The sequence below is a fragment of the Ixodes scapularis genome, unplaced genomic scaffold (genome assembly GCF_016920785.2).
Source record: "Ixodes scapularis isolate PalLabHiFi unplaced genomic scaffold, ASM1692078v2 PGA_scaffold8__174_contigs__length_109621045, whole genome shotgun sequence".
Classification (NCBI taxonomy): domain Eukaryota; kingdom Metazoa; phylum Arthropoda; class Arachnida; order Ixodida; family Ixodidae; genus Ixodes; species Ixodes scapularis.
The window spans coordinates 71865072-71881575 of record NW_024609883.1 but is presented as its reverse complement, the minus strand read 5'-3'; the positions used below and the strand labels follow the sequence as shown (position 1 = coordinate 71881575).

General features: G+C 45.8%; 1 protein-coding gene across 1 annotated transcript in view; it reads right to left on the bottom strand.

The window, feature by feature from the left end:
* The window catches only part of LOC8043042 (collagen alpha-3(IX) chain), an 85202-nt gene that overhangs the window by 46167 nt on the left and 22531 nt on the right, over nt 1-16504 (bottom strand). Inside the window, exons 2-9 of the mRNA XM_040209225.3 lie at nt 9718-9891; nt 7194-7265; nt 4388-4504; nt 2595-2684; nt 1727-1771; nt 1529-1582; nt 1320-1373; nt 1122-1181 (exon numbers count right to left, since the gene is read on the bottom strand). Coding sequence (XP_040065159.3) covers nt 1122-1181; nt 1320-1373; nt 1529-1582; nt 1727-1771; nt 2595-2684; nt 4388-4504; nt 7194-7265; nt 9718-9891 — 666 coding nt within the window. The remainder of the gene's footprint in view (nt 1-1121; nt 1182-1319; nt 1374-1528; nt 1583-1726; nt 1772-2594; nt 2685-4387; nt 4505-7193; nt 7266-9717; nt 9892-16504) is intronic.

Genomic DNA, 16504 nt, shown 5'->3' with positions numbered 1-16504 from the left:
AAATTTTACAAACTGAAACAGCAGTTATCATGAGAAAGCTCGCACGCACATTGCGAGCGTACCCCATGTTAATCGGCGGTACAGCGTTCGGTGCGCGCTCCTTTCACGAAATGTTTTGAGCGAAGTCGAGAGGATGGCGTTGAGGAAACGCCTTTTCGGTTTACGGACGCAATCCACTGCCGCCGGAGACAGGGGTCATGTGGAAAGCGATGGAGCTCAAAGACATTGCAGCCGCTCTCGCCTTGCCGGGTTCCTTGCAAGCTACATATGTCCTCGGACAATATTCTATGCTTTCTGTTTTTATCCTGCACCCTAAGACCCAGCAATGGTGTCCCGATGACCGGGGGACTGTTGCCATCGAAGCCTCTGGCTCTAATTAAGTTTGCGAGTTTAAAACAGGAAAGAAAGCGCGAACGAAGTTGGGGCACAGCAGACACCCAACACCGGCGAAGCCTCTCATCCGGGACTTTCACTCTTTCTACACAATCAGAAAGGAGGAAAGTGCCGGTGGCCCTTTCCCCTTTTCTCTCTCGCCCTCTTTCAGTAAAACGGTCTATAGACCTTTTCTGCAAGTGCGCCGCCATCTTGAATTGACGTCACTTCCAGTATGGGCGAAAACATTGTTTTGCCTTTGCCACGCCAATAGAAGGCATTTAGGATATAAGCGTAAACGTCACACTTTGTCGCTTTGCATCCCCTTTATTTTTTTACTATTTGCAGGTTGAAACGTTGGATTATTTTTTCGTCGCCCATACCGGATACGGCTATTAGGTGGCTGGAGACGAGAGTACACAGAAAATGTCTATAGAAATTATAGTCCGTTGCAACTCAAGAAGTTAGGGCGAGGGAAAGGAAGGGCCGGGGAGGAGGAAGCAGACGGATCGTTGGAAAGAGGAGAAGCTTTCCCCCTCTCCTCTCCAGCGTTTCGTCTGCTTCTTCCTTTTCAGCCTTTCTTTCCTTCGCCCTACCTTCTTCAGATGTAACTTACCGTAGTAAAAGGGAACAAATGTCTTGTGAACGACAGTTTTATAATGAAATGTGCTGTGTCGCTGCACTCATAGCTGACGATATGTCACGCGGGACATTCCCACACCAAAATGTTTGAACGAACAATACGGTACCACAATAGCGGTTCCAGGAAGTCCTTGCGGTCCCCTGGGCCCCATCGTACCAGGACTCCCCTGGAACAAGAGATCATGTAGTACGCGGTGCCAATTCCGCACTTTTTTTTATTTGCTTCAAATCTGCTAAAGTCATTGCGAGAAACGAATTTGAACGTCATAACATACAAGATATCGGATAAAAAATTCGAACTATACCGGTACGCCAGGTTCGCCAGGAACTCCGTTGTCTCCCTTCTGACCCTTCAAGCCCTGTGAGCCAATAAACAACAGTTAACATCTCGATGATAACTGAACAGCAACAACAACGAAAAATTGCAGATCTTGACCGTAACTAGGTGCTACTGTATAATACTGCAGGTAAATAGTAATATGAACTTAATCGGGCTCTATTAAAACTGACTCACCGGTGCTCCTGGTATTCCGGGGGCTCCAGTCGATCCTTTAGATCCCACAGGTCCCTGTGGATCTCAAAGAAACGGCGATCACAAGAAAACATTTCCCATTATGATGATTTAAATAGTCATAATTTCAAACTAGCCTCAAAAAGAAAAAAAAAAGACGTTCGAAGGAATTAAAGTTTTGCGATGACGACGTAAACTTACGGTTGGTCCCGGCAGTCCTGGTAGTCCGTCCAGTCCCGGTAGTCCCTAGGCACCACCGGCGTTCCGCTCTTAGGATTATGCAGGTCGTTAGTTATTGATACGCAATTTAGTACAGGGTTTCTGGGTTAGGGAGGAGTCTTATACGAAACGTAGAGTTCTTTATGACGATTATAGGGTTAGGGGCCATTTTCGTTTCAGGGTTGATTGAAATCTATGTTATGCTCGTTATGACGATGATTTTATAGCAGAAGCTTGATTAATTGAAATGTAGGTTATATAGAAATCTTTTTTTTTTTACTTATTAGTGTTTTGTATATTACGGGGAGGGTACCACGGCTGTAATTTTCGGGTACAGTATTTGTTTCAAACTTATATATATATATATATATATATATATATATATATATTGCGGATGCACTCTACTCTAGAACGGCTACAAGAAAATATATATTCTATTTTCTATAGTCTCTCAGTGGAGACCGCGTAAGTTACTTTGTCGATGAAATTAGAACATCATACAAACTAAGAACAAAATTAATAAATAAATAAAGAAATGAGTTCCACTCAAAGGATAGTCTATACCAAAAAAAAAAAAGAAACGAAAATGTTGAGGATTAATTTTTATATCACACCCTATAATCGCAATGGAACCAAGGATTGTGGGGCGGAAAATAGTTAAAGTCGTACGAATGTGTCCCCAAAAAGCTTTGCTTCCGAAAAAAAAAAATACAAATAATAACCCGTCTATTTTTCCCCCCTCAATTACTGTGATTGCATTGGACAGCACTGTATCCACGTTTTATGCATCAAGATTCATGGTGCCCAGCAATATACAGCTGGCGTATAGCGAACAGATATACCCCCTTACCGGTACCCCGGGATTGCCAAGTTCTCCCTTCATCCCCGGCACTCCCGGAATTCCAGGTTTTCCGTCTGCTCCTGGGAGGCCTGGAACTCCCTTTTAGGGAGAAATTGGGAGAGTGACCGGTTCGTGAGTTACTGAATCCATAGGGAGTTTACGTGGACCGTATTCGCATACCCCTCAGCTATAGGCCCTCCGACACGAGGACAGCACTACTGCGCATGCGCGTCGCTATAGCCTTGTCTGCAAAGTACCGGAACTCGTATAGCGGGTTGGCGTAACCGAAATGCAAAGGTAGAGCTCATAACAAATAAATGGGAAAGTGGCGTAGTTTTGGGCTTTCAGTACACCACAGCACCTACTCATGTACGTATATTTACATTTACATATGATGTAGCCAAAGCTTGCGGTAATCCTTTCCGGCGTTCTCAATCACCTCCCGTTTTTCCCCTCCCCCGCGGCTGGACCTGTCCGCGCAGCCTGACGTCACGTAACATGTAGTTCCCGAAATGGGGCTGACATTATCCCCAAGTGTAGCCCATAGGTAAGGGTCACGTGGTCAAGGGAGTGTTACGAACATAGGAGACCGATGTAACGACGAGGACGAGGGGCCGATGCTCGCTCGTCTTTGGACCGGACACCCGACATGAAGGGCCTTAGTTGGTCCGACACCAAGGAGACGCGTGGGCACCGGGCCTTCTCCGTTGGCGCGGGCGCTGCCTGCCGCAACCACCCGACTACGATGGACCGCGGGATCATGACGTGAGCGAATAAACAGTGACATGAGAGCTTGTTTGCGATGTGAATCCATTCGCAGGCGATCGGTCGGGAATGTGGAAACCCTGACAAGCTATGCGCTCGCACCGGCAGATTTCTAACGCCAGTCAAGGTTTCTGAACTGCTACCGAAACATGCCTGAATAAAATGCCAGCGAAACACGAAGGAATAACCCTCATGTTTTCCGTTTTGACTGAGCCATTTTATTATACTCCTTTATTATTTAGGAATATCATCTGTAGGTGTAATTTCTTCTCACCTTCCCCTAATGTTGTTGCCTTGAAATTTTAATCCGCCTTCAACTCCACCTCCTTTTGTGTTTTTTTTTTTTTTTTTTTTTTTTTTTTTGTGACGTAACTATATGCGGCCCTAGCACCCTATAAATGACTTCTCAAATATTGTAACCGGTGTGGCGCAGATTATAGCTGAAGTGCTCCTATATGGTGCATCTTTGCCGAGGTGCCGGAGCCATAATCCATAATCTACTCCACAGGGGACTCCCTGCAGAGAGCCCCCTGTGGAGTAGATTATGGACTTCACCGCAGGACAGAATTGCTGAGCACTTAGCTGGCCCCATCACACGGAAGACACGCGTACCATTCGCTCTCCCCCGTGCGTCGCGACTGACCGGAGCCTGTAGGCATTGTGGAACTGCAAAGGCCCGTTCATATATGTATACACCACAAAGGTAACTCAATGCCGAGACACAACACTGTATTAACACTCTGTTGCATGTGAATCCGTCATTGCTTAAAATCGGAGAAAAACAAGCGCTCGAGGTGCGCAAAGAACAGACTAACTTGCAGGCCGTATACACCCGCAGTGCAGCGCTAACGTAGCGCTGTATCAACGCTGCAGCAGTATCACTGCTGCGGCGCCTTTGTAGTATCTTGGCGCTGGCTCAGCATTAATCTAGGTTTTCTCGCTCGCCTTTTTGCAAGTAAAAGCTTTATTCAGATACAAGCACATATCCGTGCGACAGTGCACGATTAGAAAGTCGCGAGTGGGGAAGCGCTGCCCACCTCTGTTCCGTTTAGTCCAGGAGGTCCAGGAGGGCAGTCCACGCACACCGACTCTATCGGCACTGGCGGAGGGGAAGGGGCAGGCAGCGTAGGCGGCACCGTGGGTACCTTTTTGGGCTGAGAATGATGTTCCGTTGCATGAGCAGAACTTGTAGCACGACGTACAAACACGACACCATGCTTTAACACGAGCGCAATTTTATTTTTTTACATTAAGCTTTTTTATTCTTTCTACCGGTAGCGTACCACGTGTAATCGACCTTTTAGGTGCAAGTTTCAATGCGGCTATTTCTTTTGCTCAGCTAAACGTTTTGATACAGCTTAATTTTCAGATCTGCTGGAAGTCCTAGTTTGGCTCGGACATCTCAATTTGGCTGGAGCGCGGATGACGGCTTGGTTTGCTCAGTTGAACCTGGAGTTTCAGCTGGGTGATTGGCTGATTTTTCCTCACTTTCGTCAAGGAGACTCCACCTTGAAGTGCCAACTTTTAAACCAGTCATTCATTATTGATAGTTGAAATATGAAGAGTCTATGCACCTGTCTGTTCAAGTGCACTGTACAAAGTTTAAACTTTGAGAGAACTTTCCGACAAGCTACAGGAGGAGGTATACAGCTACGGTGCTAATTGAAGGTCGCTTAACTTAGCAAGAAAATTTATAGTAAAAAATATTTCTGTAAAACATTGGGTATTTCTGAGCTTAAGCCTCAACTAAAATATATGGGAAGAGAGGCTATATATTTACTACGCTGAAAGTTGAGCTTTGTCCATGCAATATATCAACTTGAAAATGTTCCACATTATTGGGCATTTTCTGCCCATCAGAAACCTCCTTTCTGGCAATGGAAATTTCATTTAAATAAAGAAATAGATATCTAGCCACATCCCTTAATAGATTTCAGTGCAGAAACATCGACAACGAAGAATAAATTTGATAAGGCGTCGAAAAGATTGATCTTCTCAAATAAGAGTTGCCATGAAAAAGTGAAATTGAGAAAGAAAAAAAAAAACTGTTTCAAGCTTCTACACCCTACATTTTATTTTTGTGGTGGTGGCAAGTGATAAGTGATTTATTTGCGCAGGAACGGTGCGTACACGGCGGCCTGCCAGGCAAAAGAGAAAGGTAAAAACCCTTCCGCGTGGCGATTAAAAGGCACCAGGACCAGATAGGCAGTGCCTTCCGCTTCCATCTGATCTGCTGTGTGGCTTTGCTGAGCGAATCGAAGCTTCAAACGCTTTCTTCGAGTGTGTTTGGTTGTCGTCGTGTGGACATTGATTGTGAAACGAGTTAAAAATTTGATGTACTTCCGATACACAAACCAGCGACAGCACTTGTAGGCGGGGCGAGCGTCGTCGCAACACAACGCAGACGAACCCACGTGACTCCCTATAAACAGATGCCGGTTCTACAGTTTCAGGTTTCTATTCAATCAGGACGGGCCTTCCGAGTCTTGTTCGTGCGTATAGCCTCCTAAAAGTGAGATTTATATGGTGTTGTTATTCTCATGTAGTGTTTACTCCCGACCGAACTTGGTTAATGTGCCGAAATTGTGAGGTGAGGAAGGCTCTTTCTAACGAGGGTATAATCATTCTAAGCCTAACCGACGCGGAACTACAGCCATTAGAAGATAACGTGATTTGGCATCGTCGGATAGCGTAAAATGTTTTATTTTTCTGTACATATATTAGGCATTGCAGTAAAACTTGACAAGAGTGTACGCTATTAGTTGTAAAACTCCGGTACGTAAAAGATTTAAGATTTTTTTTTTTTCGAATTTCAGGTCGCTATCTCTCTAATGATTCCGAAGTATGCCTGCATCTTGCTTTATCGCCTTGAGTTTCCGTCATGAAGTTCATAAAGTTGAGAAGGTTTTACAGCACTTTACGCAATGTTGCGTTATAATATGTCAAATTAGTGTACTAATTTCGCCAACTCAGTCTATACGGAGCGCAAACTCGTCTGCTTTTTGCGCAGGGGTTGCGATGATGTCAGAACACCGAGCTCTTATCGGCTGACTGAAAAAAAGTATAGTGGGTAGACCTAAAAGCATCTAGCATTAAGGTCTATACACACTATCCTTTCAATCAAAACCAATCAGAGCTCAAAGTCGTTCTGACGTCACCGACCTCCTGCGCAAGAAGCAGACGACCTGCTCTCCGAATTAACAAGCGTCGCATGCTATATTCCACCGTCAGTACCACCGCCTAGCTGATGTCAGAAGCCAGCCGGGTCGTTTGCATAACTCTCGTGGGTCACATGATTTGGGTTCGGTTGAAGACGCATCTAATCCTGGGTAGTAGCGACGCGTTGGAAGCACTGGGTGGTATACAGTTCATGTAGCCTCGGCCTCCAGTCGTGCAGAATCATGTGTCAAAGACGAAGTCTGAACGCTCTCGGGTACGTTAATGGCTCGACAAGGGTGGATGATTTTCTCGACTGATACAATCAAGTTCTGGCTCGATGAACGTCTTAACCTTTTTGGATGTTCTGATACAATGAATGTTCTGACTCGATCGCCATGCGACACATTGGATCTTTTGACTCACTGCGTGTTTCGACACGTTAGACTGAATAATGAGACTCGGCTGGATCCATTGATTCGATGAATGTTTCGACCTACTTGGATATTCGACAAGATGTCGTGACTCGAATATTATGGCACCTATTGTTTTTGGTGTTCTGGCTCAGATATATCGAGTCGTCTGTTGGTCATTTTTGGCAGTTTGATGCTCTGACACTCTACATACAAGCTTTGAACATCGAGCTGTTCGTCCCAGTGCACCCATTTTTCAGGTTAGTTCACTTACCGGAAGCTCGATGCACGATTCCCTTTCCGGTCTGGATGGATTGCAGCTCATCACCATCCACTGGAGATCCAACTATAAAAGAAGCCTTATGGTTATGAACTATCCAGCAACAGCCCTCCACGATATCCAGCGGTTTCCAGATTTAGGGCGTACAGCCATGGTACGAGCTGCGTGTATTGGGGGATCTTGATCAGAGATGGCAGTAATGACATTACTGTAATGGAATTAGAGTAATTAAATTACTTTTTCGAGTAATTAGTAATGTAATTAATTACTTCTCAAGACTAGTAATTTTGTAATGTAATTAATTACTTTTAGGCAGTAATTTTGAGAAAATTACTAAATACTTTTGTCCTAAATTAGAAAATTCGTTTGCAAGCTTTAAGAAAGAAGAGAAAAAATATTTTGCATGGTGAAATGTTGTGAAAGAGCATCAGAGGAAATAATCGACGGCCACCTGAGCGCAAAGCCTTGTACGAAGAGCTGGACAGACGCACAAAGGAGGGCTGGAAAGGCGAAGGAGAAAAGCTTACGTGTAGACACCGCTGGAAGGCAACGGCTTACGAACTCCAGGCACGACGGATTCACGGCGTCGCGTCATCAGGACGATACTATGCTTCGTTCGTCCCTAAGCTGACAGTGCTGTGGGAGCTGCAAGCTAACCAGAACCATTCAAACACCTTCTTTTAATCACGTGTCCCGTACCTTTCTATGCGCGTGGGTATGAACGAGTGCGTGGTTACGTGGCGAACGATAGACGTGTGACTGCTCCAACAAACACGTAGCTTTCACCGTTCATCCCTAAACTGGGAGTACGTCAGCTTAGGTATGAACGGCTCATAGGCTGCAAGGTGACGTGCACATCACCAGTGAGTTAAACATAATTTAAAACCTGAGAGGACAGGACAAACAGGTCCCCAGCCTTGTACTTTCGTCAAGCAAGGTAAAACCGTCAGCTTCGACTATTGTGAACAACAGACGTCCAGAATAAATAGTTAATTCCAAATGCCTTGTCAAAGCCCCAGAACGTTTCGTGCGTCCTCGAGCAAAGCAGGTGCCGCTCGCGGTATGCCTCGCTGCCTTCTCTTGGGAAATTTATTCGGGAATAAGCCTACAAGCAGATGTCGCCCTCCGTTTGTTGGGAAAGTACAGAATTTAGGAAGCTCGCGCCATTCACCAACTGGCGACGCTTCTACTTAGCAATTATCCGGGCCCTTTGTGTGACAATGCGCAAAAGCTTGGACTCTTCGGGTGTTTCGGAAAAATGCTCCTTGAAAGGAATGACCGAGAATAGGTCAAATACACTCGGCGACAGCTTTTCATGACAATGTAATGGAAGGTACAGTCACGCGTTCCATCTCCCAATTTAAGCGCCGAGCAAAGCTGTGCGCGGGCTCTCCTCCTCTCCACTGCATTGCCAAGAGACGCTATCGCCGAGTATAGTGCAATTAGATTGCGTCCCAGGTGGAAGGGAAACGTTTCACGCGACGACTCCTAGTAAGAACGAGCTGCCATTGCCCGACTGAACAAACTGACACGAAGTACAACTTCTAAATCAGGAAGACGGAAACATATCCCCCTTTTAGTAAGAACCTTCACCGTTGAATGAAGCGCGAAACCGGTGAGTCGACTGTCTTTCTGAGTCACACCTAAATAAGCTATTCATCATGTCTAACACTAATGCCGTGTGCGCCAGCAAAACCACTGTTCAGCATGGTTCACTTTGAGGCACATAAGGTTGTTGCGGTGCAAACAGGAAGATCTGAGTTTTGGTACACATAGACCAACTCAGCTCTTTGACGTGACATCACTGCGGTGGCGCTGCTGTCGGCACTGCGCATGCGCAGCGCCTTGCTTCTACCGGATCTGGTTCCTGCGCACGCGCTGTAAGTGCAAATGAGAACTTGTTTTGTAAACACTCTGTTGGTGTATACGGTAACTAAAATGAGCACGAATAACTGCCTCGAGATATCAAAAGTTATGTCAAAGTAATTTCAAAGTAATTTTATTACTTTTGAAAAATAATTGTAATGTAACCTTTAGTCTGCAGTAAGGTGTAATGCAATTTAATTACATTTTTGCTGTTTTCAGAAAGTAATTATTAATGTAATTTAATTACTTTTTGAAAGTAATTTTGCCATCTCTGATCTTGATAAGCATGCAAGGTAGCAATAAAATCTTGCCCATTTTGTCCTTTCATCCGCACTCCAAAGCAATCAAACCCTCACCGCAAAATAAAAATAAATAGCGTCATGCATGCAGTTTGCATATTATTTTCTAACGACCGGCTCTAAGATTATTCAATCGCTTTGCTGTGTCATTAGCACATGAGCATACCTGTTTGCGCAGGTAGGCTGATCATGGTTGCAACGTCATCAAACGCTCTTTCGGGCAGACAGTATATGTAAGTATTGGTTGAAATATATTGTTTTGATAACGGACGGCGAGCACAGGGTGAATCATGAAAGGTCGAAAAGACACTCAATGTTAATCGCACAAGCCTTTAGATTGGACCGTGTCTCACCGGCACGGTGCTGAGGTCTGCTTCGAACTTGGCCAGGTTGACATCGCCATTCACGTCGATCGGAGCCCGAGGCGTGGTGAGCTCGAGGCTGGAGTGCTTCTCGCAGTCCAGGTACAGCACCACGTGGTCACGGAACACGCTCAGGTCCACCTTGTGCCATTCGCGGTCGTCCACCTTAGGGCCAAAAACATGCATGCCGTCAGCGCTGACCCTTTGCAAATTACGTTCTCTGCATGTATATCCAGAAATCAGTGTTGTGGAGTTGGAATGATTCCAGAATCATTCCGCACTTTCGCGACCCCAGAATGGAATGGGAATAGAATGGCAACAGCTATTAACCCCGAGAGCGAACACAAGCGTCGCTGCGGACGCCGCGCCCGGATTGGGTGACGTGTACCGTGACGTAAGGGGGAGTACTCCGCTCCGCGATCTCGCATCGGCTTGCTTCCCAGCACCGGTTTCCTGGTTTGGCGTTGTGTGCCGCAAGCTCTTCGAGGAGCTGGACTTCGTTTACCTGGTGTACAGGACGTTGAGATAGGCCGATATTGACGTGCTTCCGTACATTTTATAAGCGTGCTTGTCCCTTTTAACTTTAAAATTGGGTTAAAAATTTCGAAAGCTATCGGCGGAGGCAATTCCGCCGATGAACCTCCCCGTTTGTCCACACGACACAAGGCAATCTTGCGAGGGGTCGGTGAAGCGGTGGCGCGAGTGTTTCAGACGCTGGAATTCTGTTCCTTGCACGTTCATGATTTAAGACGATATTACATCCCGCTTTCAAGGCATTTGAAGTGGCATTTATATCATGGGCCTTTGGGCGGTCGGCAAATTATCTCGCGACCCTGACTCTGCGCTGACACTCTGCATGCGCTGGTTCGCAGATGTTTTAAAGGCCCTGCGTCTGATGACCTTGAAAGTGCTCGTGGAACAGGGTTGTTTTAAATAAATGTAGCTTCTTCGTGAATTAATTATATAGTTTACACACGCATGCAGGCATATTTCTTAGAAGCTGCACAATTACTGGAAATTAGTTTGTATGGTAGCAGCAAAAACAGCCGAATTGCCCCCAGTTGTCTGTATATGTATTGAACTGCCAAACTATGCACGGCAATAGTGCCGTAATATGAAATGTTTATACTTTTTCCTGGCATTCTTTATTCCAGCCTTGGGTATTGTGAAAATACACCATTTAGTCCGAATTGTCATTTCCAATCAAAAGAGACACTGCTGCAGGTCCCTCAGCCTCCAAACTCCCTACAGCTTGACTCTCTGACAACAGAGGAAAACAGGATTAAAAGCAAGCATTCGAACGTTTGTCCAGTGGTAGACGCAGCACTAGTAGCAGAAAATGTGGAACCTGTGAAGGGCGACAGTCTGCGTGAAAAAAGCTTTTGGTATTTTAGCTTCAGGTCGATTTGATTTAAGTAAAATCTCAATTTTAGGGCTTAAGAGACTAATAACGAGCTAGACACCTTCGCTTACGTTTGTTATGCATTACTTGAGGGTTGATATAAACAAATCCACAGATACCACCCGTGTAGTCCATTGAAATACTATCCGAATACAGCAAAGGCCAAATGCGAGCAATGTATATAATAAATGTTCCTTGTTTTTGTTTTTTTACTTTGCCCCTGCACTTGGGCTGTCTTACTTGTAATTCTCTCTTCATGGCCCAGGCTGTATTTAACATGTTGCTCGAGCAACATGCAGCTTTTCTGCTTCGGCGATCTTGTTTAAAAACAGAGATACAAAAAAAAAATAATATACATAACCTGCCAATTCATTCAGACCATCAGCAGCATTTATTGTGCAAAATGTAAATCTATAGTGATGCTCCTGCAATTGTGGCCATATGTCTTTATTTTCATATTCCAGCTGTGATTCATGCGTTGCCTGCCCTGTCAACCATGCTTAAAATGTTGGTTGAAGTTTCGCCTGTAGCTACAGGCCATACCTCAATAAAGGCACATATAAAAATTTACACTTCCTACGAAAAACACGCCAAAAAAATTAAATAGAAACGAGCGCGCCGTCAGCTAGCGTTGTCACAGCCTCCACAGGGCGAGCGGGCCGAGTCGAGGAAAAATTCTCTCCTCGCCGTGACGTCACCCCCGTTCGCCGTAAGGGGGCGCCACGCGAACTTCTCGGGGCTAATACTCGACGACAACTTTTCTTGGCAATGCAGCAGAAAGGATGAGTGCCCGCGCACAGCTTTATTCAGTACTCAAAATGGGAGAGGGAACGGGTGCCTGTACCTCCCACTACATTGCCAAGAACAGTTGTGGACGAGTATAGCGCTAAGGGGAATGGAATGGGAATGCAAATATAGACGCCTTTTGCCCGGAATGGGGTGGAAATGGAATGGGGAGGTGCGGTTCTCATGCGAGCCGCGTCGATTGTAATCTAGGGCCTACAGGCTGGTGCGCAATTCGCTAGTGCATGACAAGTGGCTATTGAAACAGCGTCATTTCACTGCAGGTGACTGACGGCTGGATCGTCTCGCTGACTCGTGAAGCCACCAAAACTGAAAAGTTGTGGACAGACAAGGTGGTGTTCCGGGCTCCGCGAGACGTAACAAAGCGACTGTTATAATCATACGCGATTAGCAGGTAGATATTAAGCATAATGTCTAGCCGAACCCAAACCGAAAAGCGAGCAAAATTGTTATTTTAAACTGAACTTGAACAGAACTGCCAAACCACACATTCAATTTTGAACATGAACCTGGACAGGAACCGCATCCATTAACCGGTTAATGGAAACGGTTCGGCGTGATAAAATGTGAGTTGCGCCTTCTTGCCGGAAAAGGGGGGGGGGGGGGGGGGGGTGCGCAAAGTAAATAAATATTCGCGATACCTTAGAGTGCCTTCATACACGCGCGCGCTTTTGCTTGAGTGGTGACATCTCAGCCATTTTTCCGCCCAATCGTGTTTTTTATGCATGTTGAAGTGCGCACAATCCGGTGTCACTCAGCTCGAGCTCGTAGCTTTGCCTAATGCATAGACGCCATTTTACCGTCCAAATCACGCACTGAGTTCTCGAGAGCGTCACGCGCTGGCCAATTCAGTGCAACAATGGATGTCTTTACCCTGAGACAGACAGACATGTAGGCACCCTATCTCACCTTAGCATGGACTATTGTTAGCCGCGCGTGCCGATTGCCCGAGCTAGTTGCTTTGGATAAAGCCTCGGCGGCTGTTCGAGCGCTCGTGCAGCGAGTGCTCCAGTCAAGGCAGTCGAAGCTAGCCGCTCGCTCTTGCACAGCCTTCGCAGTTAGTCCGTGCTAAGGTGAAATGAAGTATAGTGGCTCAGTGTTGACTAAACAAACGGCAGCAAGGACATGGAGACAGCTCAATAATGATGAAACTTAGTAGGTGTATTTCACGTCTATGTGCAGCATTAATTGGCGTCGGTGAGTCGGTGTAGAGGCGAACACTTCAAAAGTCACAGGGTCTCATATTATCCCTAAGACGACTTGAAGGCGAAAGCCCCAAGCGCCGATGCCTTAAAGACAAACACCCCCCTGATTTACTTAATTCACTTCGATTCCTCTTAATTCGCTTTGTCATCCTTCTTAATTCAATTGTCTCTAATTCGCCTGAGTGGTCACATAAACGTGCGAACCTCCGAAAAGACGGTGAGAGTGCAGGCGAGCTGGTGGTAGCTAATCATGTCGTATTACACCTGAGACTGCGGTGGAAGAAATCGGAAGAACTTTCAGTAGAAGGAACAGACACAGAGAACGTCTGAGACGTTCTCTGTGTCTGTTCCTTCTACTGAAAGTTCTTCCGATTTCTTCCTCCGCAGTCTCAGGTGTAATACGACATGATGAACCTCCAAAGACAGCGCGCTCTTTGACAACGCACTTTTGGCGCCGTTTCATTGGCTCACACGATCATGGCGTCGACTGTGGTCCCGGTGATAGCGAACTTCCGAAGACAGCGCGCTCCCTGGCGAAGAACTTTTGGCGCACTATCGCCGTATTTTCGTTGTTTTCGTATCGTCGACATGTTTTCGCTCAAGGACTTTGAAGGTCGACTGAACGATGAGACATATGAGGCTTTCGCCTTAAGAATTTGTTTCGTATTACGGTGGACTGCAAAAGACGATACGAGCCACCGGAGCCAATTCACAGCTCGGAGTATGTCACGTGTCCTCCTGGATGGGCGGAGCGACGCGGGAAGCGCGAAGTCTCGACACAAACTACAATCCATGGATTGGCTCGTGTAGCTTGTAGCGTCTATCGAGGTACACCGTAAGGTGGAACGGAGTATATCTGACTATGCCGAGGCTAAAGAGTTATCCTTTCTGTGTCTGTGTCTGTATTTTCTTTTCTTGTTGCTAAGGGATATTCCTCAAGAAAAGAGAAAGCGAACATAAGCATCAAAATAAAAACAAAAAGTTGACTCCTGTCGGTGCGTTTGTTCCGCGGTTCCGCTTTCGTTCGTTTTCATCCATGTCACGCTGCGGTCAAATGCGTATATAACCACGTTCCATACCACATGTAGAGGTGGTCGCCTTTATTTATTACTTTTTTTCGACCGACAGGACGGCATACCCCGCTCTGTTTTGTTAAGCCGCCTGACGGCGCTTCGGTCGGGAATGGGGAGGCGCTTTGGGAGTCGAGTGTCGCGTTTCAAGGGGTCCCGTACCGTTACAAGTTGGAAATCTGCTTGTTTATGAGCTTTTCCCGGTATCGGGGAAATGGCCGCGGGCACGTCGCTCTCTTCGTTGCATTTCATGCGGAACCCTGGTTTTCGAACGCACGTGAAAACACTTAACTTGCCGACGAGAGCCTGCTGTATCAGCGCTGCGTGCGTCTACCCCTTAAACCTGAGATGCGAGGCCAGACGTAAAGGTTTACCGGGGAACCCACGGCCGAGACATTAACACGTCACCGGTCGCCAGGTCGTTTGCTGGGCGACTAAGCGCTTCAGAGCTCTCGGAGTCGTGTCTCGGAACTCTCCCGTGACGCCCGGGGACCAGGCGCTCCCTATATATTCTGCATATGCTTGGCGTGTTTTTCTTTTTACTTTGTTGCCAACGGCCTTTAGCGGTGGCATTGACGTGCCCCAGCCGACATGTTTCGGTGGTATTCGCCGTTCGCCAATGTGTATCTTCTGTGGCAGATAGAAAAGCCATAAGTCGTATTTTATCCTCGGTTTCTGAGAACCAAGGCTCGGCTTTTGGTTCACTCTCGGAGCAATGACCTCTCACCCGATTGGTCGAAAGTGCGTCGTGTGTAGGCGTTGTAGTTTGGTTCTTCTAGCCAATGGAACCAGGGTCGAACCCTGATTGGCTTACGCAGGTTCTAGCACGCTGTTTTAGACCCTGGCCGGACAGGAACCCCACTGACGTTCAGCTCCCGCGGTGCGCCGCGTTACCTGTCGTGCGCGACAGCGTCTTCGTCTTCGCGGCTACAAGGTAGTCGCCGTCCTTACCGTGCTCGGTAGGATCATCTGACGCCGAGGCGTCTCAGTCTGTAAGCCGTGCGCGGCAGTTTATTACAGCGCGGAATCTGTTCGTACTTGTCTTTTATGTAACTGTTTGATTCTTCTTTTTTTTTTTTTAATCGAAGTAACGTTTTGTTTAACTCGTTAACCCTCCGAGTTGTCGGTCGCCTCTGCATCACCACCAACGCATCCAGCCCTCCAGCAACTATACTTCGTTTCACCTTATGTGCGAGCGAAGGCAAAACTGGAAGCGCGAGCACGGAAGCTCCGTGCGTTCAGGCTTTGCTCGAGCGCGCGAGCTGGGGAGAAGTGCAAAAAGCGCTGGTCTCGCGCTTCTAGCTTTGGCTTCGCTCGCAGATAAAGTGAAACGAAGTATAGCTTCATCCACGATCCACACATCCACGATGTATGGATCGTTTAAAAGAACTCAAGTTCTTTTAAATGCATACACTTAAACACTCGGTCTGCCCGCAACAAAACTACAGAGCTTGGTATTTTGCTTGATGAATTTTTTTTTTTTTTTTGATGTTATCATGTTCTCAGAAACTTGGTATTCTGATGAAAACGATGTTTTTAAGCTACCAATGTATAACAACTACTTTTTAAGCAGATCAACTGGGCGCGGAGGGGGTGTGATGTTAATGTTAAGAAATAATATGCAAGGTGAATTGTTACCTGAATACTCATGTGTTTAAAGATTATGAAGTGCTGTCCCTAGTCGTGGAGAACAATATATTGTCTCGGTATTTTATAGACCGCCAAATGGAAATCTAGTTTCCTTTTTTTCTTTTCTAGAAGGTTATTTTAGATTTGCTACAGAAAATCAATATAATATTATTTTGGGTGGAGATTTAAACTTGAATATTCTTCTAGACACCCCAAGTAAAAGGCAGATGGATTTGTTAATTAATATTAGTGGCTGTACAAATGTCATAAAATCACCCACAAGAATTACGGTTGACTCTTCAACACTCCTCGATCTGTTTATTACAAATTTTGACTTAACGTGCATAAAATCGGGGATATTAAGTACAAATATAAGTGACCATCTGGCCGTGTTCATTTGCATAAAAAAAAGAAATAGCTAAAACTAAAAAGAAGCGGTTTGGTGCACCTTTTCAAAATATTACAGCGAATAGCCTATCTGAATTCAGAAATAAACTTTTGGAAATAGACTGGAGCCAGGTCTATGAGGAAATAGACGGGAACGAAGCATATAATGTGTTCTTGAACAAATTTAAGGAAATATACAAAACGTGCTTTCCATATAAATCTATTAAATTGTCGAAATCGTAAACCATGGATAACCCCAGAACTTTTGTTTAAAATAAATA